Here is a 27,277-nt window from a genome sequence, read left to right as displayed (position 1 = left end):
AGGACATGGAACAAAACAGGGGGCTGTCTTGAAAAACAGCCAAATTTGCTGGTTTTTTCATTGGTTTTTGGGATAACTTTTTGAACTTATAAATTCTTGTGGTAAAAATTAATTTCAATCACTTGGGGTTTTTTTTTTTTTTTTTTCTAATAATTAAAAAATAGTTTTGGCCTTGAGTTGGGCAATTATTTATTTATTTTTTTGGATCTTGTTCGGTAATTCATTTATTTTGTTATTGAAAACATCGAAGATTATTCAAATAATGGTTTCAATTCGACCACAGAATCGATCTAGGGTGGTTGTCAATGTACAAGCTAGAAAAGAATCAGGATAATATAAAAGTCAACTTTGTTTTAATGAGTGGTTTGAATGTTTGATTAAATATAAATTTAATTTCTATAATCTACTAGTCTATAACTATCTTATGGTGTCGTCTTTAGTTGTCTCAATTCTCGGGTAATTACACCAAAAATTGAGTTTCTTTTGGATTTCCTTCTTGATCAATAACAATTGTAGCACTGTTATCATGTTGTATTATCATACCGTTTTCTCGTTTGAGTTCTCTACAACTACGTAGAATTATAGCTTTGATCACTGCAACACTGTCCTTATGGGTCAGCTTAGAATCACGAGGTTGACTTATAAGGGTCTGTCGAGGGTAGTAAGTTCAACCCTGCTTTGGTTGAGAAGGTTAAAGCCCAAGTCTCTGGGTTTGAAGGAAGGTGGGCGATTATACCTGAGGCTGACTACATCATCCGAGAAATCTACAAGAGAGTATATGGTAACCACTCAAGAGAGAAATCTCTAATAAACAAATTAACGAGTCAAATTATTACTGATCAACCATGGTCAACAACATGCAAAAGTTCACTAGGTTAATAGTGTTAGACGAACACGACTCTCCACAATGGTATGATATTGTCCACTTTGAGTATAAGCTCTCATGGCTTTGCTTTGGGCTTCCCCAAAAGGCCTCATACCAATGAAATTAGTATTCCTCACTTATAAACTCATGATCATTCCCTAAATTAGCCGATGTGGGACTTCCATCATCCAACAAATAGGTTACGTGATTGATGCCAACAACTCGTCGTAATAGCAAGGTAACCAGCATAGCCTCGAACCGAAGTTATGAGTCAAAGTTACAAGTCTTCGAACATTTGCATAATAGGAACCCATCTTATTGGACCTCTCCTCCAAGAATGAACTCATATTGAGGTACGGAGAAGAAAGAACGCGACTCATAATGTAACGGCCCAGATCCACCCCTAGTAGATATTGTCCTCTTTGGGCTTTCCCTTTCGCGCTTCCCCTCAAAGCTTTAAAACGCGTCTGCTAAGGGAAGGTTTCCACACCCTTATAAATGGTGGTTTGTTCTCCTTCCCAACCAATGTGAGACATCACAATCCACCCCCTTCGGGGCCTAACGTTCTCGCTGGCACTCTTTCCTTCCTCCAATCAATGTGGGATCGCCCCTAAATCCACCCCCTTTAGGGCCCAACGTCCTTACTGGCACACCACCTCATGTCTACCCTCCCTTCGGGGAATAGCGAGAAAGCTAGCACATCATCCGGTGTCTGACTCTGATACCATTTGTAACGACCCAGATCCACCGCTAGCAGATATTATCCTTTTTAAAAATTGTCGTTCAAATTAGACCAAAAGGTAGATTTTAAGATGGGATGCATTAAACTAAAAAAAATTAAAACCTAATATATACTTGTATATATTTTTAGAACATAAAATGGGTTAAACAAGAAGCATTGGCAAGTGATGCATTAACCACATCCATAGTTCACATCTGGTTTGGCCACGGCCGAGGAAAATGGAACTTCGACTCTCTCTTTCACCACGCACCGCGCCTCCCCGTCTTCCACCGTGAGAATTTTCCCGGGTGGGCATCGAATTATCGGTCTCTCTTCTTTGGTCGATGGCTGTTCAAACCCATTGGAGATCTTCGAACGACTAACTCTCTTCGCTGCGATTCGTTGTCCAAAGCCAGACATGCTCAATATTGACACAACACCAACAATGGTAAACACTGCCTTGGCTGCAGCAGCTATGAGTGAACCTAATCCGTTCGTCGAGCTTCTCGTGCTCGCTTGTTTGCTGGTAGTCAACGACTCGCTTGACTCCCTTTTAGCATCGTTCGTCGTGTAGTTCAAGGTTACCCCACTGCGGGCAGATTTGCGAGCGGACAAGGATGGTGGTAATTGGCCATTGTTTAGGTGAAGAGCGTAGGGCGGGCGGGTTGGATATGGAGGAAGCATGAGATCATGGTTGTGCTCTACTGCCTCGCCAGCGAAGGCCGAAGCTTCATTTATCACCTCCAAATGCTCGCCTTTGTAGTTCTTGAGCTTGTCGAGTAGCATCGTGCGGCTGTGTTCGATCTCACTCAGAGCAGCTTCCCGTTCGTATCGTTGTTGTTGTTGCAATTCCTTGATATGACAAGAGTAGCAATATCAATTAGCACTGGACCAATTGTCTGGATCATATAGTTACATAACTAGGAATGCAAATATATTCAACAAAGACTACGTTATTCCAGAGTTCAATTAACGTTCTAGTAATGAAACAGAACAAAAATCTATGGATTATTCTGATATAACTCAAATTTAGAACTGAGATATGTGAGATCAAGAAAGCAAGAATAGATTGGTGCTATGAGTATAGACGGCTCTTCGAGCAGACCATAGTCTGTAACGGTCCAAATCCACCGCTAGTAGATATTGTCCTTATGGGCTTTGCCTTTCGGGCTTCCCCTCAAGGTTTTTAAAACGCGTCTGCTAGGGGAGAGGTTTCCACACAATTATAAAGAATGTTTCGTTCTCCTCCCCAACCGACGTGGAATCTCACAATCCACCTCCTTTGGGGCCAACGTTCTCGCCAGCACTCCTTCCTTTCTCCAATCGATATGGGACCCTCCCTCCCCAAATCCACCCCCTTCGGAGCCCAACGTCCTTACTGGCACACTGCCTCATGTCCACCCCCTTTGGGGCTTAACCTCTTCACAGGCACATCGCTCGATGTCTGGCTTTGATACTATTTGTAACGGCTCAAGCCCACCGCTAGCAGATATTGTCTTCTTTGGGCTTTCCCTTTCGAGCTTCCCCCCAAGGTTTTCAAAACGCATCTACTAGGGAGAGGTTTCCACACCCTTATAAAGAATGCTTCATTCTCCTCCCCAACCAAGGTGGAATCTCACAATCCACCCCTCTTCGGAGCCAGCATCCTCACTGGTACTCGTTCCTTTCTCCAATCAATGTGGGACCCTCACCAATCCACCCCCTTCGAGGCCCAGTGTCCTTGCTGACACACCGACTCGTACCCACCCCTTTCGGGGCTCAGCCTCCTCACTCACATCACCTGGTGTCTAGCTCTAATATCATTTGTAATAGCTCAAGCCCACCTCTAGCGGATATTGTCCTCTTTGGGATTTCCCCTCAAGGTTTTTAAAAAACGTCTACTAGAGAGAGGGTTAAAAACGTCTACTAGAGAGTAGTTTCCACCCCTTATAAAGAATGTTTCGTTCTCCTCCTCAACCGATGTGAGATCTCAACTAGTCCCATTGATTTTGACCTAGACAAGACAGACAAAGAGAAGGATACAGAGAGCGAGAATATGATTTAGCATTACAATCCCAAAGGCCAAACTTGTTTGCTAGAAGAGGAAAACCTTTCAGAAAAAGCAAGAAATCATGTTTGAAAACATGCCATATAGATAGTTAACAAAGAAAACCATTTCTTATGATATCAGTTTCTGCATTCACAAACAATATACCAAAGCAAGGAACAAGGTCTGATTTGACAGAACACAAACAACAAAGCAATTCAGTAAGTAGTTCCAAAGTTTCAATTCACTTTCTTTCTACCACAAGAACAACGAAGATCATTCAAGAACTTCTTAGCTCCAAAATATGGTGAAATGAACAAAAGAAAAACGAAACCCAGATCAGAACAATTGCCATATGATACAATCAAATCAATTCAAAATCAAAAGCAGAACAGAGTCACAGACCATCAAATCAAGAAATGTGAGAAAAAAAAAAGAGCGAACGCGGGAAAACCTGCAAAGAAGAGAGTTGGGTCTCCAAGGATTCAAGGGCATCGCAGATATTCAAAAGCCGTTCCACCTCATCGTCGTCCTCCGTGACGCCGGCAGGACATTCGGAGGTGGAACCACCGTCATTGGCAGCCTCATTTCCCACTCCGGCAGATGGGTCTTGCAGGAGAGAGGCGGTGGTTGTAGCCTTGTGAATGCAGTTGCTGATCTTCAACCGGAGCTCTGTGGCTCTGCCAAGAACCATGTCTATGCCGTCTTCTTCCATGGGCGCTGGTGGGTGGCTCCGGCTAGGGTTTTTGAGGGAAATTAGGGGAAATGGGAAGTGGGGTTTTGAAAAGAACAGGACTTTGAATCAGAAGGCGCCAATAGAAGTAGTTTATGGTGGAAAAATTGGAAGATTATAAGTGATTCTGGTGCTCTCTCTGTAGATATACTGATTGGCTCAGAAGACCCACCTTTCTTCCTGAAACTGAAATTTCAAACAATGCAAACTTTGTTTCTACCCAAAATACAATGGAATCTTAGCAATTACATTAACAAGTTTTCATCCATTTCAAAAATTTATAACCGTGAACTAGTTCAACTAGTTATGGTATTATATTCATGTTCTAAAACTCAGATGTTCGAATTTTCAAATCTACATTCTCGAACTAAAAAAACTAGTTATGAAAATACTAACTATTGGTTCCGATAGTAAATTTGAGTATTTTGGAGTGAATGGGTTTGTAAATTATGCTATTACTAATGAAATTGTGTAATTTGTTATTTGATTTGTGAAAAAAAAAAAATATAGTTTTGAAGTCATATTAATTTCAAATTTAATTTGATAAAATAAATTAATAAGATTAAAATGGACTCAAATAGAGCAGATGAGTTGATTGGAAAAGAGCCCATGAAAATGGATTGTTTGCACTAAAGAAGTAATTGAAGGAGTGAGCACACGTCTAATTTTTAGCATCTTCCCATGCTTTCTCATGTCGAAAGGGTGGCTCGCTAAACTCACCACTAGTCGATATTGTCCAGTTTAGCCCATTGCGCATCTCCATCAGCCTCACGATTTTGAAACGCGTCTAGCAAGAGGTTTCCACACCCTTATAAGAAATGTTTCGTTCCCCTTTCCAACTAATGTGAGATCTCACAATCCACCCCCTTAGGGGCCAGCGCCCTCATTGGCACAACGCTTGGTGTCTGGATCTCATATTATTTGAAACAACCCAAATCCACCGCTAGCAGATATTGTCTGTTTTGGCCCATTATGTATCGTCATTAGTCTCATGATTTTAAAACACGTTTGTTAGGGAGAGGTATTCACCCTCTTATAAGAAATGTTTCGTTCCGCTCTCTAACCAATGTGGATCTCACAGTAACTTCACAAGAAATAACTAGACCAACATATGACTGAAGGAGTATCGAACTAGATGTAAAGACACATAAGCATATCGGACCAGAGAGAAGTGTCAATCGCAAGAAATGTCTAGACCAACATATTCCCAAAAACCAAGCTGGATGTAAAGACAGAAGAATTAAGGACTATAGAGAAGCATCAATGCGGCGTTTGTGTTACCTCAATGATTAGTTGAATTAATGGACAAATGATGTAACACCAATAACGAGGTTACACAATATTCCATTTGTTCACAAACAATTCTTTAATGCTGATGAACCACACATTATCTGTAAATAATGCTAATCTAATTCATAATGAAAGTGGAGCTGGCCTAAAGCAACATCTAAACAAACACAGGTTCACCAGACTACCTAGGAATCAACAATCAAATCAGTTCATGGCAGACAGGAGGAACAGCTTTAGAAACATCAAAATAAACACAGCCAGAGAGAAATATCAGACTACCTCAGAATGCATATAATAAATACCCTCTGTCTATCTCAGGCTGAGAGTTCAGCTAGCATTTACATTCCAAATACCATCAAAGCTCGATATCACAGCTATGTACAATTTGCGGATTCTTCTAAAGCAAAATGGAAATAAGGAACGTGAGTGAAGTGAAGAACATCACAGATTCTCTTTCAAACTATAGCTCAGCCGAAGATAAGATAATAAAAGATGGTGATCAACGAGTGAAGAATTAAAAGAACACCTAAGATTACCTGGTCCCATGCTAACGAAGCTATTGTTTTATGTCAGATCTGTACAACTGTACTTTATAACCACGCAACTTCCAGATATTAGTTTAGTTTCTGTCAACCACCTCAGCAGGCAAGTTTAGATCAAAAAAGTTACCAGTAACAACGTCTGCTCTGGCACGCTTCCTAGAAGAGCATCCGTTCTCGTCGGAGTTCAATCCAGACAAACGATCGCGTTCCGACAATCCTCCTGCATTTGTACCATCAGTAAAACTATAAAGCATATACATCAAGCAATGTGCAACGATCTTGATTTAGAGTTGTAGGTAATGAATGCAGATTTACAATAAGTGTAGAAAAGTACTCTCTACATTACCACTTGTACTACAGTCTGATGGAAGATATTTATCAATAGTAGTATTCGTTTTGCTGTTCCAACAAGCCGAAAGTTCCAGTGCTTTCTCGATTCCTTTCGACTTGTACGGAGCGATATTGTGTATACCCAGTTCAAGAGAACCCAGAAGATCATTTTCAATACAGTCATACCTGCATGAGAATAGTACTTGAGTTCCAAGAGCTTAACGCACGTTTAGAAGAACAGAATTAACAGATTGTTCGAGTACGCTTACATCTTCTTGCAAAGGGTATCGGTGATAACGGACAGATTGATGACCTGCATCCTTATCTCCATTACCTTATCTTTGGCGTATTGATCAAACGGTTCCTCTAAGAACTTGGAGAGCTTCTCAACATTTGCCTCAAGTTGTTGTTGTTGGTCCTCAAATAGATGTTGCTTTATTTCCCTTTCCTCCTCGGTCATCTCGTCTTTGAATAGCTCGTCCCCGAACATATAGAATGCAAATGGGTAAGAATATGATAAAACCCGCCTTGATCTGAAAAGCCTATGAAGTCCATTGTTTACCCAACTAAAATCTCTCAGCATGGATTCCCTCTCTTCAGATATCGAAATCTTCTCTTGTATGGATTCCTTCAATTTGCTTTCCAGCTTACAAGAATCTGTATGAGCCTTGTATCGATTATGATAGTGCATATAGCGATACAAATCCCGTTTTGCTCTTTCAGCTTTTTGTGCTGATTCTTCTTTGTAACGCCCACAACTGTGACCAGAAATACTCGACCAAGTGTGTTCTCGACCGGTAGCTCCACCACACAGCCAACTGTACCAGAAGGATGGGAAGAAGAAACTTAGACACACTTGATAAAATGAAAAACATGGCCAGAAGAACAAATAGCTAGAACAAAAACAAACAGTTCAAACAAAATTTATTGTAAAGAATAACAACTACAAAAAGAAACAGAGTTCTACAATCAGAAACTTAAGTACTAAGCACTAAATGCTTGATTTTTATGAACTTATTTCAAATTAGAAAGAGTTTAAGTTATTATTTGGTACGTTAAAGGAAACAATACCCATCTTTCACACTTCACACCTCACTACCTTTATTTCCTTAGAACAGATTATGGAGATACGTATTTTTACAGAATCTATAACTAACATAAGCTTAAAATGATTAAGCACAATGTATTGAACTTGTTCAGTTGAATGTCAACAAAAGATTAAGTGAAGTTTTAAGTATAAGAGATGGATTAGATATTACTAACTGATTAACTAACAACAATCCTCCTTAGATTTCATTCCAAATGACTCCGATGTACGTCGAAACCATCCAATATACATATTCAAGAAAAGACAATTTTTCTTGATAATAAATTAGCAAAAGCCAACGAAGTCAAAAAGAAAAAATAATGAAAAGAAATGTTGTTGTTGTTCTTTTTTCCAGACGAGGACTATCGAGCACACTAAGTATTTTGAGACCCCCAAAAGTGGTGAATCATGACGAGTGTCAACGACATGTAATTCAAAGAAAATAACAAAGAAGAAAACTGTTCTTAGAAAGAGACAGAAAGAGCATCAAATGGCTAGATTCATCGGAACATTTTCACACCAGATGAAATGCAGAAAACTATTTATTCAAGACAGCTAAACCCCCGTATGCTTTCAAGAGAAGAATTTAGCCTCAGTTTCAACAATATATGACAGTGAGCTATCTGCCTCGAAGTCTGGCAATATACGAAAGAGGTATCGCTATCAGAAAGTTCGTTTTCAGGTCTTGTATTTAAGTAATTTTGAACAGACCGCTTCCGTCCAGGCTAATAAATTTATCGAAAAAAAACCATAACAAAGAAAATGATTACAAAAATAGTAAGAACATACCAAAATGCTTGTCCACAGATGCAACTGACAAGGTTACAGCCACCATTCTTCTCGACAGGTTTGTGGCACTTTGGACAGGGTTTCGTATGTACTGTCATCCAGTTAACTGTTTCAGATTCATCTCGACACTTCTTAATCCAAAGTTCCCACATCAAACATGAACATGGTGAGTGAGCCTCTGATAAGCAACTGAAACAAAATTGAAGACCGCACGAACATTCTACTTCACAAAACTCATCATCCTCCACGCGTATAGCATTACCACAGTGAGGGGTACTCGGACACCATTTGACTCTCTTGTTATCCTCAATGTACGATTCAAGAAGAAAACGATCAAATTTATTGGCAAGAACCGGATGCCTTTTACTAACTAGATTCCTAACAACAGCTTCATCGCAAATAGCATTACATTTATGAGCCATGCATCTAATTCTCCGACTTTGACCCTCGTTTATTTTCACAATGAAATGTTCAGTCCAACCTGAAACACAAAAGTGTAGTAAATTTGATCTCAGAACAAATGTTTCAAGTTTTCAACGACATAATGAACAATAAAGCTCCGCCCATTATTAGTAATTTATACGAACTTCCCACAATTTCATTCCAAAACAATTGCTCACAACCAACAACATCACAGCTAATCTTTACAATATCAGTTCACAAGGCCATTGGAAAATACTTCTACATAACTCCAAAAGTAGAATTCGTTGATTAGCACGTGAAAAGATCGACAACAAGTAAAATTTTAGAGGGAAAAAAATGCTTACAGTTATTACAAAAGCAATGGCCACAGTCAACTCTAGTTGCATCATTGCCATGAACTTCCTCCATGCAGATATCACACATCACCATGGAAGAAGGCTCAGAGGAACTAATACTTTGATTCTCAATCATAGTAACACCAGATGTAGCAAACAAATGATGTCTCCCTTTCTCCACAAGTACTGCAAACAATTTCTCTACATCCCATCGGTAATGAATGAGTAAGGTACGAGCATGGTATTCCCTCAATGATAACATATCCATTACTCTACGCATATCCTCCTTCTACATGAAAACAAAACAATTCTAAAATCAAATTCAAACAACGAACAACAACCCAGCTAAACAATCAAACAATAAAACGAGATAAATGGTTCTAAACCTGTGCCGCAAGGAGACATTCCTTCGTAATAACCTGAAAACAGAAAACATGTTCTTCATAAGTATGGCCGATTAGAAAATCCATAAAATTCCGCCGCTCCATCATAGAATGTTACGTTATGATTCAACAAAAATCAATCGAGAAAAAACCTCTCCAAATTGAATCGAGAAAAACAAAGAACAGTAATCAAATCCAATTACAATCCACCTCCCAACCCGAACGCGTCGCGAGAAATAGAATACCTTAGTCGCAGAACTTTTAGGAATCCACTGAATTTCAGAGTCCTCGTTCTCGAGGCCGTGGAGAGATTCTCGATCGGAGTCATAGTAGTCTTCATCGCTGCTGATGCAGTCCTCCATTGAGAAATTGAACAAAGAAATTACAAACTGAAGTCAGATGGAAAAGGAAAGGGAAAGCTCAGTGGTTAATACAGGTAAGATCAAAAAGGAAAGGGAAAAAAAAAACAGAACAAAACAATTGCTGACGAGATTCGATGAATAAATCGGATCCGGAGAATCGGGAAACGCCGGAGAACGTTTCCCTCCAGCGAGATCGTTGGAAAATCCGGCCAAGAGACTGAAAGGACAACGACTAATAGGAGTTGTTCCGATGAAATAAAAAAAAATAATAAATAAAAAAATCTTATATATATATATATATTTTTTTTTTTTTTTGCTTTTTTTCTGCTTTAAATTATTTTACTAACTCAGTAACTTATGGAATTACTGCGATTCCCTTCCCTCTAATTATTGGGGTCGTAAGTGTGACATTTTTTTACCACTGCAAGTAAAAAAAAAAAGGTTACCCGTAAATTTTTTTAACTTATGAGGGTTATTTAATTGGTGCATAGAGGTCGGTTTTTAACTTATGAGGGTTGGGTTGAATCTCGTCTATACAAGGAAGGTGTTCCCAATTTTTCTCGAGCCCGAGCTAGGGCAATGTCTACTAAATTGAGTTGATAAAATTTTTGTGTAAATAAATTTGAAATTGGAGTGATGACCTTGATGACGGGTTTATAAGAGAATGTCTGAGAATAACGATTTATTAATTTTGAAAAAAATGGATATTATTTTACGTTAATTGGGAGTAAATAAAATATTTTGTAAAATCGAGCAAATTCATGTGAACTTAGATTAAAATAATAAAGAATCTTCGATATTATCTATTGGAATATAATATGATTTAAATATGATCGTATCATTAAAATTTCCTATAAATATGACATTTAAATACGATAATTAAATATAAATTTAAATATCTTATGTCATTTAAATATGATTTAGATAAGATATTCGTATATATTTATTTAATTTAAATATTTAAATATATTATTTTTTAAAATTCTACCAAAATCACTTTAAATAAGACGGAATGCATTTTAATCTTTCTCTAAATTCCCTCTACAATCTCGAGGATTTTCTTTCAGAAAGCTCGGGTCATAGCGAGGAATCCTAGGTTTGCTAATTTAGGGAATGATTATGAATCTATAATTAAGTCACATGACACACAGACGTTCTGGTTCAAAATTAAAAAGGGTAAATGTTTTTTATTTATTTATATATATACTTTTAAATTTAATTAAAAGAAATAAAACAAAATATCTATGAACAAACAAAATAAAAAAAAAACAAATGAAAGAATGTAATTAATTACATAGTACTAATCGAAATTAAGATGTTAATTAGGATGTTTTATTATCCTCTGCAAAACCACTGTCCTTGCTCTTGTAATGTCTTTGCTACACAAATCAGCTTGAACTCCCAAATCCTCAACGCTCTTCATGAACACATCTAGTTTCTTCTTCATCTCCTCCACTCCAACCTTCACAGCTTCCTCTTCGATGGCGAACTCCGCCTTCTCCAACATTCCCTCCATCTCCGTCTCGACCTTCCCGACCAGAACCCGAATGTTGTCCATGTCTTTGATCGCGATATACGTCCCGACCTGCATTGAGCTTATCACTTCCTTTTGCCCTTTCAATGCATTCTCATAGCTCCTCCATAAGGAATCAATCCACTTTCCCATGGAGCCTAGAGGAATGGAGGAAGCTGCTGATAGCGCTGCCGTGACTGGCGGTGCTGCGATCACCGTTGCTACTACCGAGCAGATTAACACGGCGGCGAATGTGGCCGCAAATATCATGCTCGAGAGCTTCCTCCATGTGTTGATGGACTTCAGCTTCTTGTCGAGCTTGTTTTTCTTCTGTTGAAGCTTCTCGAGCATTACCTGGAGGAAAATGTTGAAAATTATTGAAATGAGTAAGTAACGATCACTATCTTCATTGATACGAGGTCTTTTGGGAAAAATAAAAGCAAAGCTACGAGAGTTTATGCTCAAAGTTACAATATCATAACATTGTACAGAGTCGTGATTCCCAACATGGTATCAGAGTCATGTCCTTAACTTAGTCATGTCAATAGAATCTTTGATGGTCGAACAAAAAAGTTGTGAGTCTCGAAGGTACAGTCAAAAGTGACTCAAGTGTCGAACAAATGATGTACTTTGTTCGAGGGCTCCAGAAAAAGGAGTTGAGCCTCGATTAAGAGGAGGCTATTCAAGGGCTCCATAGGCCTCAAGGGAAGCACTATGGTGTACCATTTTGTGAGGGTCGTGCTTCCTAACATGGTATCAAAGTCATGCTCTTAACTTAGCCATGTCAATACAATCCTCAAGTGTCGAACAAATGGTGTACTTTGTTCGAGAGCTCCAGAGAAAGGAGTCGAGCCTCGATTATGGAGAGGCTATCCAAGGGCTCTATAGGCCTCAAGGGAAGCTCTATGGTGTACCATTATAGAGGGTCGTGGTTCCTAACATAATATCAGAGTCATGCCCTTAACTTAAACATGTCAATAGAATTCTCAAGTGTCGAACAAATAATATATTTTGGTCGATGGCTCCAGAGAAAAGAATCGAGTCTCGATTAAGGAGAGGTCATTCAAGGGCTCCATAAGTCTCAAGGGAACCTCTATGGTGTATCATATATGGAGGGTCGTGGTTCCTAACATGATATCAAAGTCATGCTCTTTAACTTAGCCGTGTCAATACAATCCTCAAGTGTCAAACAAATTGTCTATTTTGTTCGAGAGCTCCAGAAAAAGGAGTCAAGTCTTGATTAAGGGGACGTTGTTCAAGGACTCCATAGGCCTCAAGGAAAGCTCTATAGTGTACCATTATAGATGCTCGTGGTTCCTAACATGATATTAGAGTCATACCCTTAACTTCGACATGTCAATAGAATCTTCAAGTGTCGAACAAATGGTGTACTTTGTTCAAAAGCTCTAGAAAAAGGAGTCGAGCCACGATTAAGGATAGGCTATTCAAGGGCTCTATAGGCCTCCGGGGAAGCTCTATTCTACTTCGTTCGAGAGGAGAAGATTATTGAACATTAATGAAAGGAGTAGTCCCACATCGACGTCGTGGTTCCTAACAGAAACGATTTTTAAAGCGGAAATTGAGAGATTACCATTTGCTGTTTATAAACAGAGTGAAAGATGTTGAAGAACTCCTGAGTGAATGGATCAGCAGAGGCCTTAAAATTCCTCAATTCCTGCAAAGTTTTCACAAAACGATTCCGACCCACATGAGTTTCCTCCTCCTCGAACTGCCGGAGCGCCATTAAAATCAGCAACTGGCTGTCCCGAGCTCGTTTCAAGCAATTTTCCAGAGCAGTACAGAAATCAAGCGTCTGGAGGCTATTTTCAAAGTAATCTTCAACCAGCTCGAACACCTCCTGGCTCTTCCAAATATCCTTTTTGCATTGCAGGATGACTCGAACCACCTCCTGGTTCATTTCGAGGAGGCATTCCGTGACTTGTTTCAGGGAATCGAAAGACAGGGCTCGGACTTGGACGCCGCCGCCGCCGCCGCCGTCGTCGGCTAATGTGGTCAGGACTTGGTTGGCTCGGGCTTGGAGGGCTTTATCGAAGGATCGGACATCGGCGTCGGCCACACAGGCGGCTTCGTAGGTGGTGAGGTCCTTGGCGGCGAGATTGATGGCGGCGGGTTGTTCGACGGCGGTGGTGCTCCGTTTGGTGGCGTGGCTGTTTCCCATTGGAGGAAAGATTGGGAAGAAAATAGGGGAATTGAGAAGCAATGAATTGAGAAAGGATTTATAAACCGTTAAAAGAAGCGAAGAAGAAAGAATGGCTTGCACGCATAATGAAAAATGGAACAGAATGCTACGGCTGCGGACTGGGAGGGGGAAGCAATCTCTCTCCTCTTCTCTCTCTTACGTCATAATAACTAAGCATTTTAGGGAAAAAAAATAAATAAATTACTCAAAACCCGGTCTTAATGAACTTACTTTAAATTTAGTTGATTCACGAGTTCTCCTGCAATGTCCCACGTTGGTTGAGAGCAGAACGAGACAGGGTGTGGAAACAGCCTTAAGTAGAAGTTGAACACGAACTCTTAATTATATGATTGGGGTTCGGTTCATTATTTAATGGGACGTGAAAAAATCTACAGCTGAGACAATTGAGTCGGTCTAAAACATGTCTCGACCCATCCCGACCCAATTTATGTCTGTTAGAGTATTATTACGTGAATAAAATACGAACCATTTTACTTAAAGTTAGAGTGGTATTTAAAATTAATTTAAAAATATAAGAAGATGAATATGACAGTGATATTACATTTCACCAACTATGAAAGTGATTTATAATTCCAAATAAACGTGACAAAACTTGAATTTATTTTCTTTCGATTAAATAATAAATAAGAACACTATCGTTTAATCTCGTATTTTGATCATAGTAGAAATAATTTTTGGCCCACGTAAGTGTTTACGTTCATTTCTTCTCTGGCTCTGTTAACATCAGTCATTGTCATAATTTAGGTTGTATATTATGTAAATGTATAACAAGTGGTATCACGATGTCAAGTTTTATTAAAGCTTGATTTGTTAGACAGTTCGTTCGTTGAGAACTCTTGGATATGGTAACTGTGAAACGCAGAGTATTATTTTTGGATCCCGTGCTAGTTTTATTATGGTAAGCTAAAATGTAGACGATCCTGATCCAAATGGACTTAGAAGAAGCGTTAATGGGAATTGCTACGGTATCGACATCTTGGTCATAAGAAGAAATGTAAAACAAAGATCGATAAGCTCTTATTTCATAGTAATAGTGTTTTGACCGTCGTGAGAGGAAAACAAAATTGCATTAACTTGATTCTACTGTTCTAGGTGACGTTATATTTTTCACGGGTTAACATTATTCAATTTTCTAATTACGAGAAAAATAATAATAATAATAATAATAATAATAATAAACATTTCAATTTCTCACTTCAATCTTTAGAATTATATAATTATTTAAATTATATTATCAAAACTAAAATTATTTATTCATTAAAATATATCTCAATAGCTATAAACAAAAGCTGGAATAGCTCAGTTGGTTAGAGCGTGTGGCTGTTAACCACAAGGTCGGAGGTTCAAGCCCTCCTTCTAGCGGGGTTTTTTTTTTCTTTTTTATTGTTTTTTGCTTATTACGCCTGAAAAATATTTGAAATTATTATTAAATCGTAAAATTATTCTTTTTATAATTTATAATAATTAATAAAATTGGGATGAATTTTATGGGTATTTGTGTAAGGGAAAAGCTACACAATTAATAATTGGAAAAATGGTATGAAATTCGTGAATTGAACGTATTTTTCATGTTATTTATTAATCATTGATTGCTTAAAATAATTTGAAAAAAAAAATCAGAATTAATTAGGTAATTAAGAAAATTATTGAGTGAGAAACTCCAATACACTTTATAAAGAAGAATCTGCAAGTCATATAAATTTAGAGATATTAAATAATAATAATAATAATAAATCAAGGCATGTAAATTTTGATTAAGATAATGATTTGATATAATTTAATAATTATCTTGAAAATGACATAAATATTTGAAAAAAAATTTATAAAACCTTTATCACATGCTTATGAAAAAAAAACTGAATATTATTATTTCTTTCACCATATTCTAATCATAAAAAATATGAAAATAAATAAAGTGCCGTATTATATGAAAATGCAATATATTATGTAAGGATTATATAATAATTTTTAAAGTAACCAATAATTTAATAGATTAAAGATATGTCCGCTCGTTTCCCGTTTTTTGAAACGACGTGGTGTGATGATGGTCTTCTAGTTAAACAAGCAATAAAAATAAAAATAAAAGACGAAACGAGAAATGAAGTAATTATTTAACGAGTTTCTAACGTGTATGATTCAAAAAATTGATCGTTTTTTTTTTCTCTCACTTAAACAACTTGATGTATTTTAAATAGATCGAAACCAATTATATAATAGATCGAAAGTTTCTTTTCTTAAACAAAATGATGTAATGATGATGTTTTAATTAAGCAGCAGTAATTATTTAATGAGAGTGTAACGTGTATCTTTCAAATAACTTAACGTTTCTTACTTCGTTGTGTTTAAATGACGTGATGAGATGACGGTATTCTAATCAAGCAAGCAGCAAAAAAAACGCTGAACAAATAACTGAAACAAACAAGAAGAGATTCAAAACATTGACACTCATTTTATTTTATGGAAATTATGAAACTAATTTACTATAATTTTTTTTTTGAATTTATTTTATTTTAAAAAATGGTAAAAATTGTAAAAATTGATGTGAGTAATAGTGTTATTAATTGATAAAGAAATATGAGACTGGTAAGACAAGCAAGAGAGGTGGACACGTGGCAATAGAATAGTGGTGGAAAATAATGATTAGGAAAAGTTTGGCCATAAATGATTCCCCAAATGGCAACAAAGATGATTCTTCTAAGTTGCTTTCTTTCTATTGCTTACGTCACTCAAAGTTTTCTTTTTCATTTTCTTTCTCTTTATTTATTTATTTATTTATTTATTTATTTCTCTCCATAGAATTAGCTTATTGAATTATATATATATATTTTAATATATAGTAAAGTCAAATTTGTTAAATATAAAGATAAATAATTTCAAAATCTAAAATGTTTTAATCAAATAATTATAATAATTAATATAAACATATATGTATATTAAATTAAATATATGGTAGAATGTATTCTATATTTGAATAACATTTTCAAATAATTATACGTTATATATCAGTAATATAAATTTGTGTTTTAAACAAAGTTTAGAAAAAAAAAATTAAAAATTAGAAATAGAAAGAATAAAGTAAAAAGACAAATGTTTTTATTAAAATTTTCAAAAGTCAATAATGTTAGAAAAACGGGACTTGAAAGAAAAGCAAGAGGATGTGGACGTGAGGATTTGCGGGGCGGGCCGCCGCGTGCCCCGACACACCCGACTTTTCCCAGCCCGGAATGTCAATTTCATTTAAAATTTAAAAAAAATCAATAATTACGTGGCACTCACCTATTGGTTATGCAAAAAGACTGAGAAATTAAATCATTTCCCATGTGAATACATTCATTTGAGTTTCTTTTTTTTTTTTTTAATTAAATTATAAATTCAATTTCTATGTTTTTAAAAGTCATTTTGATAAAATCTTATAAATACTTCTAAAATTATAAAAACTAAATTCTAATTTGACTTTTTTTTTTTGGTTATAAATGTGGTGGTTGAAAATTGTTAGCATAAAAAAATTGAGAAATTAGACAATTTCCGCACGTGGTAAAAAGAAAAAAAAAAAAAAGAGTTTTATTTGTGAATCAAAATTAAAATTTAGAATAAAATAAATATTGATATGACATAAAAGATTAAATTATGCACATTTTAGAAAATTGAACAATCTTTAAATAGTAGAACTTGATAGTTCAAATATTGAGACATTTACATAAATAATATAATATTAATGTATTAAATTAGCATCATCATCAAAATTAAACCTGAATTAAAAAATTAATAAATAACCCAGAATAGCAAAAAATCATATTTAATGCCATATTTGTAAAAATCCAAAATTTAAAATCTTTTTTCTTATTTGAGAAGAAAATATAAAAGAAAATAAAAATTCCGAGAATAATTTGATTAATCTCAACAAAATTGTCATATCTCTCTAAATTAATTACTAACACTAAAGTATCCATAATTGTAGTATCAGCATCCAATATTCAAGAGAGAGCTCAAATAAAATTTAAAATTACGAAAAAAAAAATCAAAATTAGAATAACTAAGAGGCTCTGCACCTTACAGTGATTTTGGTTACTTGTTGTATAGATGAACAGCAGTGAACATAATGAAGCCAGCCATCTGCACCACAATTCAATTCTTATTATCATTTTGAAACATGAAACTGCACATATATACAAAAATGGGTATTGAAAGAGGCAGGCATACCATTGAAAAGGCTGCTCCATAGTATGGATAAGCGGTAGGAATGAATCTTTCATATTCATTGTGCCTAAAGGGTCTCACTGGAATCTGCAATATTATGAGTGTGTTCAAGAAGCACAGGCCATAAGCAATATGCATATACAACATGAAAGACTTCACCCATGTGCAGGTGCAGGCAGGCACACTCGAGTGAGGTTGCCCGACACTAAAAAGGTGCTAATGGTGTACACTGCATTCAAGCCTACGTTTAATGTAACAACCCAAGCCCAAGCCCACCACTAGCAGATATTTTGTCCTCTTTGAAATTTCTCCTCAAGGTTTTAAAACGTGTCTGCTAGGGAGAGGTTTCCACACCCTTTATCAAGAATGTTTCGTTCCCCTCTCATACCAATGTGGATGGAGTTCCATCTTAAACAAAGAGCAATTGCCATAATTTCCAGAACTACTTCTCGCTATAATAATGGGATCCATCAACTTGCTTATTCCCTCCATAATTAGAATGCATCAAGATGAAACTCGAACATTACCTGCTTCGATAGAGATAAGGCAGTGTATCCAAGTTTTTGATACTCGACCTTGAACTGGAATACTCCATATACATCCGGAACTTTAAAGGTAGTGTAGTAAAGACCCTACAAGAGAAAGAGAGAAAGTAGCTATAAATATTAAGGTTCAATAAAATCCATACGTAAAATCAAACAAAAAATAGTTATAGGAAATTTTCTTTTTTACCTTGTTGTCGGTTGATAAAGTTTTCAAAACATAGGGGCTCATCATGTAAAACTGCACCTGAACGTCGTCAGAGACATACGGCTCCCATGCCTTACCAGACCACTCGAAAATCTCAACGGAATATTCCTTTAAACGAAATTCAAAGGTCAGAAGAACTCAAATATTTCCATTTCGTTCTGTATTTAGCCTTTCTGAAATTAGAATTACCAAATCATCATTAATCCTGTAAATTGCTGGTTCATCAGTTTCCCCAACTTTGTGATGCCTAACATTCACAGCCTAAAAAAAACAAACGTCGATTTGTGGCGCAGAGGATAGAATTAGCATCTACAATCTGATTCTATAACAAATTCATACCCAGTAGAAAATGCAAAAATGTTAAAGTACTGCCTCACCTTAAGATGACCTCTCTCGTGGAAAACCCATTTGCTTAGTTCAATTGAAAACTGCTCGTTGCCTGACTTGTCATACCTGTATCACAACATACTCTCTTCAACAAGTATCTTCAACAGTTCATAAGCATACTAGATACCAATAATTGCTATGTGATCTAAATTCTCATCAATGTTCATTAATAATTGATGCAGCTTCATAATTGTTTTCCACCGTCCATTAGATAATATTTTACATGTATATGATGGTTGCACAACTATGAAGGTTTTTATCAAGTAATACAATCTCGTTCAGGCATTTTCACTTACTTGGTTGGATGTCCAGCCTTCTGCACCCCAGATTTGAAAAATCTATAAACAAGAGGAAAAACTGTATTATTAAGAGATCCTGAGATAGATAAAGAAGGAATAAAGTTAGTTGCTGGTAATTAAGCTACAAGTGTTCCCTACCGGTTGCTAAACAAACTTAATGATCCAGAGATCAAAATCCGGGCATTGTTTCTTGCCTGTAACACAGAAAGAACGGTTAATTCTTTTTTTTTTTTTTTTTTTTTTTTGAGGATAAGGAAAGAACTGTTGATTCTCTTTCTCTCTCCCTCTTTCATTGGTGATAAGAAAAATTATATTGTAGGTCTATGAAAGACAGAAGTACAAAGGATGGCTGGTAAGAAACCGTCCCAAATCAAAAGCCAAAAGAATTCACCCACTCAAAGAAATGGAGAATACGAAAACTCTTCATCTAGAGGCAAATAAACATTCTAAAATCTAGTTGGCCTTATTTTTAGAAGACACATCCACTAAATACTCATTTTAATTGACAAAAACATATGTACAAAACCAAAGATTGCAACAATACAGTAGTTGTACATCTGAAGAAATTTAAAAGGTTGCTCCCTGCCAGATGGATAAGAATGAGAGACCTTACAGCTTTAGTAGACCAGAGAAAAACTTAGAACACAAAGCCAATAGAGTTCAATTTCGTACTTGAACAACATCAGTTTAAAGAAATAATCCCAAGTACGTAAGTCAAGAAGTCCTTTAGGAAGCAAGATAAAAGCTAAGTGAACCGGTACACAATAAACTTTATTGTGCCTATTCAATACTCCATCTTTTCGTTTATCAAACTTTATGCTCCAGCAACATAGAACAAAACCATTAAAAGAGATGCATAGAAAGAAAGGCAGGAACTTGATCAATAATAGACCTGTATGACTGAAACCAGCGAGATAGCAGATCCTTTTAGTTGTGGAGGGCTCAATAGCTTGGACTTTGGCTTCGCAGAATATGCTGAGGGAGATGCTGAGAGAGCTTTTAGCACCTGGAGAATAAAAGAAGAGAGGTCAATACATAAAAATGGTCATGCCAATCCAGAGTTATTAAGCATTAATAGAACCACATTCTATGAAGAAGTTGTAAAGTAAGGACTATCCAAGTATCTTACCAAGTTATTAACAGGATTTAAAGTATGGCCAATCCCCTGGAAAAGAACAGGAGCCTGTGTGGAACATTCATTCAGATAGTAATTAGAAGTAAGCCTTATATTAACAATGACTGTTACAAACATAAAATAGAGTTAGTGCCAAATGGGAGAAATCAAGACCAAAGTAAACAGAAATGCACTGATGAATGACCAACACTCTCAGAATTATGAGCAGCCATACATTAAGACACTAATTATGTGAACTATCAATGAATTTTTTCTCCAAGCCGAGGAAAACTTTAAAGAACTTTCGATAATTAATAAAACCCCAACGAAAAGTTGATTCTAAAGGATGAAAACTACTATCTTCCTACATGATCATCTTTCTTAAATTACTGAAGAATCTAACTTGCCTCAATCTTCTTGCTTCCCACAATTACATCAGACTTGATCAAATCGTCACTGGCAATCAATGTGTGATCTCCCTCTGTCTCTGATACTGCATAGCTGGTGTGGTCAATGACTACAGCAGCTGAATCCTTTGAAATAGTACTTTTCATATAAGTGTACAGAAAAGAAACGGAGTTTTGATACGAACAATAAAACATAATCCATTTGCTCATGGAAATTATAAATATTATAACTTTTTAAAAAAGGTTCCATAGAATCTTCTTGCGCTATAAAGAACAAATATCATACTGCTATGGATAAAAAGGTAATATTTCCTAGATATCCACCTACCTCATCGAAATCAACACCACATTCAGTGGCAATTTCTCGGATCAAATCCGATGCATTAGAATCAGCAGCGAGAATAAGATCATGCCCCGAATCGACAAAATCCAGAATACCAGCAAGATCAACGGATCCCCCAAACCCTACAAAACCCGAGAAATTAAAACGTAAACAATTATCACAACATCTATGCAATTCATTACGAGTAATTCCGGCTACGTCAAAAGATAAAACCTCAAAATTAATAAATTCCAAACAACTGAAACCCTAATTGACACTATGTCTCGAATTTCCAAGTAAAAATACAAGAATTCCAACACGAAACCATCAGAAATGGAAATGAACGAAGGCTTACGGTCAATTGTTGGTGCAAACAAGATCAATGCGTCATAGAAATAGCGTCCATGTCTCTGCAAGGAGATCTTGGGGTCATCAGCGAGCTTGAAATCGAGGTCAAAACCACGGGACTGGAGGGAGTTGAAGAACAAAGAATGGGTAGATTTGATGGCAAAATCGTCGAGTAAGACGAGGACTTTGCGATCTGTGGGATTCTCGGGGGAGAAGGCATAGCAAAGAAATGGAAGAACAGAGATTAGCGTCAAGACGACGAGGGATTTCGACATTGCGCTAGGGTTTTAGGAAGTGGCACAGTCCGAAGAGGGATCAGAGATCTCTTTTGCAGTCGTTCTGTGAAGACAAGAATAGTCTGCGGAAGAAGTGAGTATTTGAAGTATTGCCCCAATTCAAAGTATAATCACAAAAACGCCCAATACTTTGAAGAATTTGCCAAACCACCCCTCTATTTTACAAAATCCTTTTAACTCTCCCGAACATCTATTAACTCGTAGAGTCGAGACTCTGGCTCGAGTATTTCTGTAAAAATTTTACCTAACGAGCTTCCAATTTTAGAAAATCTTCAACTCTCCTCATGTTTTTATGTAGAGATGTCTATTTAATTCGTAGGTTCGAGACTCTGGCTCTTTAGAGATCCAGCTCGAATGAGGTGAGAATGCTCGTTTAAATGGAGAATGATGGAGGAAACGGGGAGAGTTAGACCCATTATTGTGTATAGATAATTTTAGTCTTGAAATATAAGAATAATAACTACGGGAAGAATTATGCCTAGAATACACTCGAGAAACACACAGATAGCCTAACCCTAAAAGTAAGGAGAGAAGAGAGGAACTGGTTAATGATCAATTCTTTAGCCTCGACCACCTAAGTGGGCATATGCATTGCAAGTTCCTGGTTATGATGTCTCTATGTGGTCTGGTTTGGTTCTCGGTTAACCTAATTCGAGAAAAATAGAAAAACTCAAGATTATTTCCTATATAAGTATCTTTCTTTAACCTACGAAGGGTAAGTTCTTTCTTATTTCCTAAACTTGTTACACACACAATTCTTCGATCAAACGTAAAGTATTGAAGCTTGTGTGACTAGCATGACACAGATATACAAGTATATCTTATTTTGCATGTCACAATTTCGTTGTTGTATGTGGGAAAGAAGTCAAATTCATTGTCCAAACTGTGTCGGGGGGCCAAAGTTAAGGCCATAGTCATCCCTTGGAAGGACAATAGGGTAAGATCAAACTTGCAAAACCTAATCGAGAAAAAAAAAAGTTGCAATCAAGGTCGAAGTTAAGATTGATAATCCTCACCGCAAAGCAAATTTAATGAAGATCCAAAAAAGGGTCGGGGAGAATTCAAGTAACTTCTAAAAGACGTAAGAAGTTGAAGGACTAGATCTAGGAGCTCTAATAGCTCAAGTAGATAAGTACCTATAAATCATGGTCGTCTTCAAATTTAGGCTTTCAATTTCGTGTTTAATAAATCATTGATTATTCATTATTTTTGTACTATTAACAAATTTATTAAATAGTTAATTTTTACCGACTTAAACATAAAATTAAAAATTTTAAAAATTAAATAAATTCAAATCTAAAATAGAGTAATTTAACAAAAATAAGGGAGAAAGGATGGGACAAAGAGAAAGATAGAGGAGAGAGAAGCATTTGAATTTAACAAAATAAAAAAATAATAAATAAATAAAATATTGTTGTCACATCATTGCAGTAAAAATTGAACAGTAATTTTTACCCAAAAAAAAAAGTTTGAAACTTTAACCATTTTAACTTAGAAATTGGTGGATAATATATATATATATAATAATCTTATAAATTACCTAATTAACAGACAATTTAGAAATTGAATTATAGTTTAAATAATATTTATAGACTAAAAAATTAGTTGTAATTCCAAATTAATTAGAAAAAAGCTTGTTTAATTTAAAATCTAAATACATTTAAAAATTTCAAATTATAAACTTCGATAAAATATATATATATATATATATATATTATGTATATTAATTAAAAAGCATAGTAAAATTAACAAACCTTTAAATATTTACGTTAAAATGAGAAACATAAATAGGATTGAAAGTCCAATCTTCATTAATATTCTATCTAAATAAGATACAAACTACCAATTAAATCGTATAAATAAGACTTTCTTGAATATTAATCTGAAAAAATGAAATAAAATGTATGTTTTACTAACAAACTTGCGAAAATAAAATAAAATATATTATTAATAAAATTCTAAAAATAAATAATAAAAAATCCTAACAGATTCTTAAATCAAATTTCATAATAATAACTAAAAAATAAATAAATAACAAAATTATAAATTTTGATGGAAACAAAAATTCAGAGTGGATACAGAATCAGATTCCTTTGAAAACTCATGATTATTTTATTTTATTTTATCTAAAAAAAGGGAGTGAAAATGACTGCAACTGTACTAGAAAGGGACCAAGCTGGGAGGTATACTAAAAGGAAGAAGAGCTCAATGAAAATAGGAATTCGCGTCTTCAATCTTCTAATTAAATTCAACAAGCTGTCCACGAGCTTCATCGATTTTTGAACAAACCCCATCTGCCTTTGCAAATTTCCCCTCGTTTTCCCCTTTCTTTACTGTCCTCTTCGTCAAAAGGACTCTGGTTCTCTGCATTTCCAGTCGCCCACACGCTCCATCGCCCCCTTTGGGACCTCTGGAAATGGCTGCCATGCTTCTGCTGCTCTCTGGTTTCTCCATTTTCACTCTCTGATGGCTGTTTTTGGGGCTACGAAAAGGTATGTTCATGGGTTTTGATTGTTTCTTGCTTTTGACAAATGGGTTTCTCTTAACTTTTCTGAATTTCTGGGTTTCTTCTTGAATCTGATCTGGTTTTGTTCTGTGGAGTTTGTGTGTTGTGGTTTTTCCACTTGGGTTCTGCTTGTTTTCGTTTTTTTGTTGAAATGTGAAGCTTATCTAATGCACCCACCACTTGATTTCTTTGCTAATCTGTTGTTCTTGAACGGTTAGGATTCACGGATCTCTACAATCGTATGATATTATACACTTTGGTGTATTCCTTACTTATAAACCCATGATCATTCTTTAAATTAGCCAATGTAGGACTCCCTCCTAACGATTCTCCCCTCGAACAAAGTATAATATACAGTCTCCTTGAGGTCTATGGAGCCCTTGAACAGCCTCCCCTTAATCGAGGCTCGACTACTTCTCTAGAGCTCTCGAACAAAGTACACTCAAGAGTTTGACTTCATAGCTTGGATCTTGACATAATCTGGTTGGATTTGGAATCATTATGTGGAAGTTATGATGAATTTCGTAATGAATCATTCAGCATTCTTTAGCAGTGGATTTGAGTTTGAATGTTTATGTTTCCTTTACTTTTCATTTATATGGTCTGGCTTTGCTTGTGGAACTATACAAGGAATCTTGTGTTGAAAGATCCAAAAAGGGTTGAAAGATGGAGCTGAATTTGCCACTGGAGGGGACTACTTAGATTTCCTCTAGTTTTCTTGGATCTACAGGGACCTTAGTCATGTCCTAGGTAGATAGTCGACCCGACATTGAAGTTCGAATAACCCAATTGACGGGACGGGGGCGTATAGGATCATAGAGACCTTGGGACATCATTAGATCTCAAGAAAAAGTGAATGCTATAGCCTAATTGTAATGACCCAAGCCTACCACTAGCAGATATTGTCTTATTTGGGCTTTCCCTTTCGGGATTTCCCTTAAAGTTTTTAAAACGTGTCTACTAGGGCAAGGTTTCCACACCTTATAAAAGATGCTTCGTTCTTCTCCTCAACCGGGGGCGTATAGGACAATGGAATGGGCAAAAGATCATAGAGAGCTTGAGACGTCATTAGATCTCAAGAAAAAGTGAATGCAATAGCCTAATTGTAATGACCCAAGCCCACCGCTAGCCGATATTGTCCTTTTTGGACTTTCCCTTTTGGGGTTTCCCTCATGGTTTTTAAAACGCGTCTACTAGGGAGAGGTTTCCACACCCTTATAAAGAATGCTTCGCTCTCCTCCCCGACCGATGTGTGATCTTACACTAATTATTAAAGAAGAAAGAAAAGTAGAATTATACTTTGTGGCACTAGCTTTCCCTTGAAGGAAAAGGGCTCCTTGGGGCTTGCCGAGATAGACCGAAAACGTGGGTCACGAGTCGTATGAATTAGGTTATACTACTATGTAGCCGTCTGTGGTGTCTTTTCTGTCATGATTTCATACTTTGATAAAGAAATGAACTCAATATTATAACTTCATGAAGTAAAGTGTGTGCATATGTTTCCAGAATTTACAGGCTGAGACTAAGAGCCAATTGATTCCTGGCTTCACTATCAACCATGAAAGGAGGATCAGAGAATGGATGGCATTACTTTAAGTCTCTTCATTTTAGAGGTAAACCAGCCAACAATTTGTGCTTACTTCAGACCTCTGCCAGTACTCCGGGCGAAACTCCGGTCTATCTCAACGTGTATGACTTAACACCTGCAAATGGCTACATCTACTGGGCTGGTCTCGGCATCTTTCACTCCGGCATAGAAGGTTGGTTAGTTTACTTCTCTTTCGTTCGTATATCTAAATCGTGAACGATGATTTTGTTCTCACTTTTTTGGACAAAGGATCTGTGTTGATCTTGTAGATGTTCTTAAGATTATGTTATATAAGTTGTAGCCATAAGTTATTATTTGTGTTAACAGTTTACGGGGTTGAATATGCGTTTGGAGCCCACGACTATCCTACGAGTGGTATCTTTGAGGTCGAACCTCGGACATGCCCTGGATTCAAGTTTAGGAAGTCGATTTATATCGGTACGACCTGCTTGGACCCAATCCAAGTAAGAGACTTTATGGAGTGTGAAGCTGCAAACTATCATGGCGATTCGTATCACTTGATCGTGAAGAATTGCAACCATTTCTGTGAGGATATATGCAGAAAGCTAACTGGGAAACGCATACCGAAATGGATAAATCGGCTTGCGAGATTAGGTACGTGCATCGTCGTTTCCCTTGTCCAGAATACTTACGATTTCATGCTAGATCCTATGTGATTTTAAACCAGAAACACTCTTTGCAGGTTCCAAATGCAACTGCATACTCCCGAAAGCTCTCAAGGCCACAACCGTGCAACACGACCCGGGATTTGAGGGACAGGACAGCGAAAAGAAAAGACTAAGAAGCGGTTTCGGTTGCTTATCCTCAATCTCTATGAATCAGAAGGAAGTTTCAATATCTTCACTGTTTCTACACTCTCACTATAAAGGCTGCCTACCTCCATGGGAACTGAAACGATCCAAAAGTTGGTCGTTCAAGTAAGGGGAAGATGACTTACCTCAATCCGAACTTTCTTACGAGGTTTGTTCTTCGAGTTCTCGAGATAATAGCCATGGGAGCTGACTGGTCTGAGGTTTGAGGATTGATAGCAGAGGCTTTGATTTATCTCTTTCTTTTTCTCTTCTGTTTCTTAGTCTCTTAGAGGCTTTGTTCTAATCATTGACTGTTTCTTTTAGTAGAGCTTAGGAATCTTTCAATGTATATTAGCAGTTTTCTTGGAACGGCTAACGTATTATGTTACAAGTCTATGAGATCCTACATCGATTGGAGAGGAGAACGAGTGCCGATAAAGACGCTGGACCCTGAAGGAAGGGGATTGTGAAATACCACATAGGTCGAGAGGAGAACGAATCATTCTTTACAAGGGTGTGGAAACCTCTTTATAGCAGACGCGTTTTAAAAACCTTGAAGGAAAACTCCAAAGAAACAATATTTACTAGCAGTGAACTAATGACTCGAGAAGGTATACCAATTAGATTGTCT

General features: G+C 36.5%; 5 protein-coding genes and 1 non-coding gene across 8 annotated transcripts; 2 read left to right on the top strand and 4 right to left on the bottom strand.

Moving 5' to 3' along the window:
* Window positions 1-1,712: 1,712 nt before the first annotated feature.
* Window positions 1,713-6,043, bottom strand: LOC147792727 (plastid division protein PDV2-like). Its single transcript, XM_087124061.1, has 3 exons — window positions 5,915-6,043; window positions 4,067-4,531; window positions 1,713-2,438 (listed from the first exon to the last, which is right to left on the bottom strand). The coding sequence occupies exons 2-3, from the start codon at window positions 4,325-4,327 to the stop codon at window positions 1,779-1,781; spliced, it is 921 nt and encodes a 306-aa protein (XP_086980187.1). The 5' UTR covers window positions 4,328-4,531; window positions 5,915-6,043; the 3' UTR covers window positions 1,713-1,778.
* Window positions 5,896-10,152, bottom strand: LOC111795248 (putative E3 ubiquitin-protein ligase ARI2). Of its 3 annotated transcripts, none has more exons than XR_015421138.1 (8): window positions 9,770-10,146; window positions 9,528-9,560; window positions 9,151-9,430; window positions 8,384-8,864; window positions 6,777-7,325; window positions 6,524-6,693; window positions 6,172-6,397; window positions 5,896-6,032 (listed from the first exon to the last, which is right to left on the bottom strand). XR_015421138.1 is itself a non-coding variant. In XM_087124060.1 (8 exons), exons 4-8 carry the CDS (start codon window positions 9,419-9,421, stop codon window positions 6,255-6,257), a joined length of 1,614 nt encoding a protein of 537 aa, XP_086980186.1. In that variant the 5' UTR covers window positions 9,422-9,430; window positions 9,528-9,560; window positions 9,770-9,869; window positions 10,013-10,152; the 3' UTR covers window positions 5,896-6,254. The 3 variants fall into 3 exon arrangements, 2 of the variants coding, with proteins under 2 accessions (XP_086980186.1, XP_023533321.2); XM_087124060.1 differs by having other exon boundaries at window positions 5,896-6,397; window positions 9,770-9,869; window positions 10,013-10,152; XM_023677553.2 differs by having other exon boundaries at window positions 5,896-6,397.
* Window positions 10,153-11,053: 901 nt separating this feature from the next.
* Window positions 11,054-13,622, bottom strand: LOC111795249 (UPF0496 protein At4g34320). Its single transcript, XM_023677554.2, has 2 exons — window positions 12,991-13,622; window positions 11,054-11,753 (listed from the first exon to the last, which is right to left on the bottom strand). Exons 1-2 carry the CDS (start codon window positions 13,576-13,578, stop codon window positions 11,205-11,207), a joined length of 1,137 nt encoding a protein of 378 aa, XP_023533322.2. The 5' UTR covers window positions 13,579-13,622; the 3' UTR covers window positions 11,054-11,204.
* A 1,286-nt stretch (window positions 13,623-14,908) lies between these two features.
* On the top strand, window positions 14,909-14,982 carry TRNAN-GUU (transfer RNA asparagine (anticodon GUU)). The gene has a single exon. It is a non-coding gene; the product is annotated as a tRNA-Asn (tRNA).
* Window positions 14,983-17,478: 2,496 nt separating this feature from the next.
* On the bottom strand, window positions 17,479-21,814 carry LOC111795259 (dolichyl-diphosphooligosaccharide--protein glycosyltransferase 48 kDa subunit-like). The gene is made up of 13 exons (XM_087123870.1): window positions 21,452-21,814; window positions 21,103-21,239; window positions 20,775-20,900; window positions 20,383-20,436; window positions 20,146-20,259; window positions 19,392-19,447; window positions 19,251-19,292; window positions 18,945-19,020; window positions 18,757-18,828; window positions 18,550-18,675; window positions 18,345-18,449; window positions 17,821-17,904; window positions 17,479-17,733 (listed from the first exon to the last, which is right to left on the bottom strand). Exons 1-13 carry the CDS (start codon window positions 21,717-21,719, stop codon window positions 17,686-17,688), a joined length of 1,308 nt encoding a protein of 435 aa, XP_086979996.1. The 5' UTR covers window positions 21,720-21,814; the 3' UTR covers window positions 17,479-17,685.
* A 2,255-nt stretch (window positions 21,815-24,069) lies between these two features.
* LOC111795258 (deSI-like protein At4g17486) lies at window positions 24,070-27,063 on the top strand. Its single transcript, XM_023677565.2, has 4 exons — window positions 24,070-24,232; window positions 25,753-26,006; window positions 26,162-26,449; window positions 26,538-27,063. The coding sequence occupies exons 2-4, from the start codon at window positions 25,805-25,807 to the stop codon at window positions 26,774-26,776; spliced, it is 729 nt and encodes a 242-aa protein (XP_023533333.1). The 5' UTR covers window positions 24,070-24,232; window positions 25,753-25,804; the 3' UTR covers window positions 26,777-27,063.
* Window positions 27,064-27,277: the final 214 nt, after the last annotated feature.

Source organism: Cucurbita pepo, chromosome 5, assembly GCF_057944985.1.
Source record: "Cucurbita pepo subsp. pepo isolate OVF chromosome 5, ASM5794498v1, whole genome shotgun sequence".
Classification (NCBI taxonomy): domain Eukaryota; kingdom Viridiplantae; phylum Streptophyta; class Magnoliopsida; order Cucurbitales; family Cucurbitaceae; genus Cucurbita; species Cucurbita pepo.
Note: the sequence above shows the minus strand (reverse complement) of the source record. Positions and strands in the feature narration are given on the sequence as shown.